The sequence below is a fragment of the Emys orbicularis genome, chromosome 1 (assembly GCF_028017835.1).
Source record: "Emys orbicularis isolate rEmyOrb1 chromosome 1, rEmyOrb1.hap1, whole genome shotgun sequence".
Lineage (NCBI taxonomy): Eukaryota > Metazoa > Chordata > Testudines > Emydidae > Emys > Emys orbicularis.
The window spans coordinates 368,018,147-368,023,663 of record NC_088683.1 but is presented as its reverse complement, the minus strand read 5'-3'; the positions used below and the strand labels follow the sequence as shown (position 1 = coordinate 368,023,663).

Here is a 5,517-nt window from a genome sequence, read left to right as displayed (position 1 = left end):
GACTGGCGTGCCTGGCTCAACAAGAAAGGGTGCTGGAGTCCCAAGCTGGCAGGGAAAGCAGGGGGAGAAGTAATCTTGGCACATCAGTTGTCAGTTTTCAAGGGGGTTTCTGTGATCCAACCCATCACAATGGGTCACTATTAAATGTGGTTCTCTATTAAACAGAGATGCCACAGGCAGTAGAGGCTTTGGGGGATGAGGGATTCAGGTGGAGGAGAGGAGAGACTCAGCATGTGGCGGGGGGCACAGGGTAGGTGAGTGAAAGAGAGGAGGGATTCAGTGAGTGACAGAGAGGGGGCTCACGGAGGAGGGGTTGGAGGAGAGGAGGAAGTCGGGATTCAGCAAAGGCCATGGTGACCAGGCATAGCAGGGACAGAAAGAGGTGGAGCAGAGGTGGAGCCATGGATGAAAAGAGGGGAGGTGCATCAGGGGCGTAGAGAATGTGTGGCCATGACAGTCGAGGCGTCCACACTTTCAAATGTGGCATTTGGGTCAGCACCAAAATGGAAGTTTAGACTCCCTTGTCCTATTATACCCAGTGCCTTTGTAAGGTGGCCCTTCCGCGGCCACTTCTTACCACCTCCCTACCAATGATCTCCGTCTTGCGGTAAGGTAACAGGAAGGGTGTCTGATCACCCTAAGAGACACCTTCTGGTTGCTGCAGACAGCAAGCTCTTTCTCTCTTTTTTTGTTCAGCAACTGCCTCTTCCTGTGGTAGTCCAAACTGCAAATAAGAGGCATCAATTAAGCCCAACATGCATATGAGAGATGAATGCTTCCTTCTCAAGCTGTCCCTGCTACAGGACCTCCCTGCCCTCAGTAAGTGATCTTTGGGCTGTTGTTCATTAAGTCATAGAATCATAGAAGATTAGGGTTGAAAGAGACCTCAGGCGGTCATCTAGTCCAACTGCCTGCTCAAAGCAGGACCAACCTTAACTAAATCATCCCAGCCAGCGCTTTGTCAAGCCGGGCTGGAACAAAACCTGTTAGGATGGAGATTCCACCATTTCCCTAGGTAACCAAGGGGGAGATTCTACCTTCCCTCAGCTCATCTCCCCTGGAGCTGCCGGTAGCAGATCTGCTCTCCTCCCTGGTCTGCCACAAAAGGAGCTGCTCCACTGCCTTTTTGCCTTTCTCAAGCACTTCTCTTCAGACTGCCCCATTTTCCTGATAAATTACTTGCTAAATCTTTGGCTTCTTTGAACCCCATTTGAAATGTAGCTACAAGTTCAGTGGCTTTTGGAAGTAATACTGCTGCTTTGAATAGGTCTTTGTCTCTGGGTTTTTGCAGTTTTCAAACCAAATTTACCGTTTCCAGAATCTTTCTTTGGAGCACAATGCGAAAAACAAAACTAACCTGAGAGGAAATGTTAGCCTGAGATAAAATTGTGGGTCCAAATTTTTGATACTCTGGATACTCTTAAATCTTATAGCAATAGGTGTAAACATAGGAGAAAGAGACTGTGTTTTACATCTGCCCACAAGCAGATTGGGTGAGAAGACATAAGAGAGGGAAATAAAGTGTTACTGGGAATGGTGGGACTGTCATATAGAAGCGCACACTCGAAGACTCCCTGAACTCTCAAGGCAAGGTCAAGCAGCCAGTTAGGAGAGGAAGGAGGGCTGGGGGTGGGGAGGGATAAGAAACACTAAATGCCAAAGAAAAGCTTGGCCTTGGCCAGAACACAACCTCACTCCTTACACCTCCCATGGAGTATATAAGAGGTGGGACAAAGACCCCATATCATGAATCTCCAGAATGGAACAGGATCATAAGTTGTAAGGGTTGTGACTAGGGGTGTGCAGTGCATGTGTATTTGGGCCTGCAAAGGAGGAGGAGGCAGGAATGGGAAATGAGACTGCGGAATAGGAATTGGGAGTAAGGAACAGGGAAATGGGAAATGGGGAACGGGGACACAGGGTAAAGGCTCTGTCGTGTCAGAAGTGGGAAGGGAGACAGGGGGTAAAGGCTCTGCATCATCAGAGCTGGGAATGGAACCTTGGGGAACAGACTCTATCGGTGTATAGAGATAAGCCCGACTGGTGTGAAGGGCTTTGGAATATGCTGGCTTGGAAACTAACCCCAATAAGCATCATATTGTCTGCATTCTGGACGTCTGGTCTGCTCTCTGTCTGTGTGACAAGAACCAGGGGAGAGGGTGAAGGGAAAAGCCCTCAGACAGGAAGAAGTAATTCATACTGGTGGTTGATAAAATGTGTAGTCAATTCCTTGACCATTTATTAAGAAATATGTTCAAAAGGCAAAATAAACAATGTCAGGTTTACTACTCAACACCCATAATAAAATAGCACTGGAAGAAGGTTTTATAGGATACTAGTCTCTGGGAAGCCATCTCATGCAGTGATGTTACATTCGCCTTAGGCAGAAAGTGTGCTCCTCAATATTACACATTTCAGCTTTTATCATTTATATGAAGATCTCTCAAGTTACATGTCTCTTTACATGTCAGTAGAATTAAACCCATCAGTTTGTCCCAGGTCCCTAATATAATGGGGAGCTATTGTGGGGAACTTTCCTGGCTTCTGAACTATGCCAGAGCAATTGGCTAGGGAAACAGTCTGATATTAGTCTGTAAAAGGAAGCTGGATACTTGACACCAGTGGATATAGTGTACTTAGATTTTCAGAAAGCCTTTGACATAGTCCCTCACCAAAGGCTCTTACGCAAAGTAAGCTGCTACGCGATAAGAGGGAAGGTGTTCTCATGGATTGGTAACTAGTTAAAAGATAGGAAACAAAGGGTAGGTTTAAATGGTTGGTTTTCAGAATGTAGAGAGGTAATTAGTGGTGTCTCCCAGGGGTCTATTCTGGGACTGGTCCTATTAAACGTATTCATAAAGGATCTGGGAAAAGGGTAAACAGTGAGGTGGCAAAATTTGCAGATGATACAAAACTACTAAAGATACTTAAGACCCATGCAGCCTGCAAAGAGCTACAAAGGGATCTCTCAAAACTGGGTGACTGGGTAACAAAATGGCAGATGAAATTTAATGCTGATAAATGCAAAGTAATGCACACTGGAAAGCATAATCCCAACAATACCTATAAAATGATGGGGTCTAAATTAACTGTTACCACTCAAGAAAGAGATCTTGGAGTCACTGTGGATAGTTCTCTGAAAACATCCACTCAGTTTGCAGCAGCAGTCAAAAAATCTAACAGAATGCTGGGAATAATTAAGAAAGGGATAGATAATAGGACAGAAAATATCGTGTTGCCACTATATAAATCTATCTTGAATATCGTGTGCAGATGTGGTCACCCCATCTCAAAAAGCTATATTGGAATTGGAAAAGTTTCAGAAAAGGCAACAAAAATGATTAGGAGTATGGAAAGGCTTCCGTATGAGGAGAGATTAATAAGACTGGGACTTTTCAGCTTGGAAAAGAGATGTCTAAGGGGAGATATGATTGAGGTCTATAAAATCATGACAGGTGTAGAGAAAGTAGATAAGAAAGTGTTTATTACTTCTCATAACATTAGAACTAAGGGTCACCAAATGAAATTAATAGGCAGCAGGTTTAAAATAAATAAAAGGAAGTATTTCCTCACACAACTCACAGTCAACCTGCAGACCTCCTTGCCATAGGATCTTATGAAGGCCAAGAATAAAACAGGGTTCAAAAAGAAATAGATAAGTTCATGGAGGATAGGTCCATCAATGCCTATTAGCCAGAATGGGCACGAATGGAGTCCCTAGCCTCTGTTTGCCCAAAGCTGAGAATGAGCAACAGGAGATGAATCACTTGATGTTTACCTCTTCTGTTCATTGCCTCTGGGCTAAATGAACCTTTGGTCTCACCCAGACAGGCAATTTTTATGTTCTTAATCTTTTATAACTTCTACAAAACACAGAGGTCATAATGACCCCCACTGGGTCATCGCTTTTACTTACTTTCTATTAACGTCTAGTATCAGAGGTGTCCAGACTTAAGGTTTTCATCCATTTACCTTCTCTCTTTCTCACTTATTTCCTTGTCTGTGCACTCCTCCCATTGCAATTAGCATAAACTGCCTGCTAGATTTTCACCTTGCATCTAAAAGCCTGCTTTCTAATCAACCCTTAACTATGTGGTGTTCTATTTTATTAATACGTTGTGGACAGTGAACATCATATGGTTGTGATTTGTTTGATCACATTTGGGGTAAACACCCCTCAAAAAAGGGTAACATACTGCATTTCCAAAACCCTCTCTTGTCACTCAGGTTTAAAGTCAGTAGCATGTGGTGAGTGCATTCTGCAAATGTTTTTGACCACTTTGTCACGAAGCTCTTTGGTTTTGACCCCATAAATGATAGGGTTGAGCATGGGGGGAATGAGGTAATGGAGGTTGGACAAGATTATGTGAACATGCAGAGCCATGTCCTGACCAAACCGGTGTGCCAGTGTGGAGAAGAGTCCAACAGGATAAGCCATCAGTAGCGCACAGATGTGGGCTGTGCAGGTGTTGAGGGCTTTCTGGTTGGCTTCCTGGGAGGAGAGTCTGAGGACAGTCCTGATGATCAGACCATAGGACAAGCCAATGAGCGTCACGTCGAACCCAATGATTAAAAACGCCAACACCAAGCCATACATTCTGCTGCCTGTGATGTCCCCACACAAAATCTTTGCCACAGCTATGTGGTCACAGTATGTGTGGGGGATAATGCGGTTGGCACACAATGGCTGCCTGCTCACAAGCAAGGGCATAGGCAGGATGAAGAGAACAGCTCTTATCATACCAAGTAGCCCTAGCTTAGCTATTCGTGCGTTGGTGAGGATGGTGGTATATCTCAGAGGGTTACATATGGCAACGTAGCGATCAAAGGCCATTGTCACTAGGACAGCTGAGTGCATTGTAGAAAATGCATGAAAGAAGAACATCTGGGTGAGGCAACCCTTCACAGTAATGCTTGTCAAATTAAACCAAAATATACACAGTGCCTTTGGCACGAAGGAGGTAGATGTGCCAATGTCTGCGAGTGCCAGCATGCAGAGCAGCAGATACATCGGCTTGTGCAGGGTCTGCTCTTTGCCTACAACAAACAGAACTGTGATATTTCCCAACAGGGCCATAATGTAGACCATAAAGAAAGGGATGGAAATCCAGATGTGGGCATCTTCCAGGTTAGGGATGCCAGTTAGGATTAATATTGAAGAGTCGTAGGGGGTGAAGTTGAAATCTGCCATGAGGTAGCTGATGCGTCAATCAGTCTCAAAAATACTTAAGGTTCCTGTGAAGGGAGAGAAGCACAGTGAGGGGGGTTGCACAGTTTATAACACATAGTTATAAAAAATCTAGAAAGGGGGTTAACCAGCGAGGTGGAAGATTTACAGATGGCACCACATTATTTTGGCCATAGTCAACTGCAGAAAAGTCCTTAGAGGGAGCTAACCAAATCAGTGAATGGGCAAAATGCTGGCAGATGAACTTTGGTGTCACTAACTGCAATGTGTTTGTCCATTGGAGGGAAACGCTTGAATTCCTGAAACACCTAACAAGGTTCTAATTTAAA

At 44.5% G+C, this 5,517-nt stretch overlaps 1 protein-coding gene across 1 annotated transcript; it reads right to left on the bottom strand.

The window, feature by feature from the left end:
- Positions 1 to 4,219: 4,219 nt before the first annotated feature.
- On the bottom strand, positions 4,220 to 5,191 carry LOC135876149 (olfactory receptor 52P1-like). Its single transcript, XM_065401350.1, has one exon. The coding sequence runs from the start codon at positions 5,189 to 5,191 to the stop codon at positions 4,220 to 4,222; it is 972 nt and encodes a 323-aa protein (XP_065257422.1).
- Between the last annotated feature and the right edge of the window lie 326 nt (positions 5,192 to 5,517).

What these genes read in the sequence shown, in the direction of transcription:
- LOC135876149 (XM_065401350.1), bottom strand. Translation starts at nt 5,191, where the DNA reads ATGGCAGATTTCAACTTCACCCCCTACGACTCTTCAATATTAATCCTA.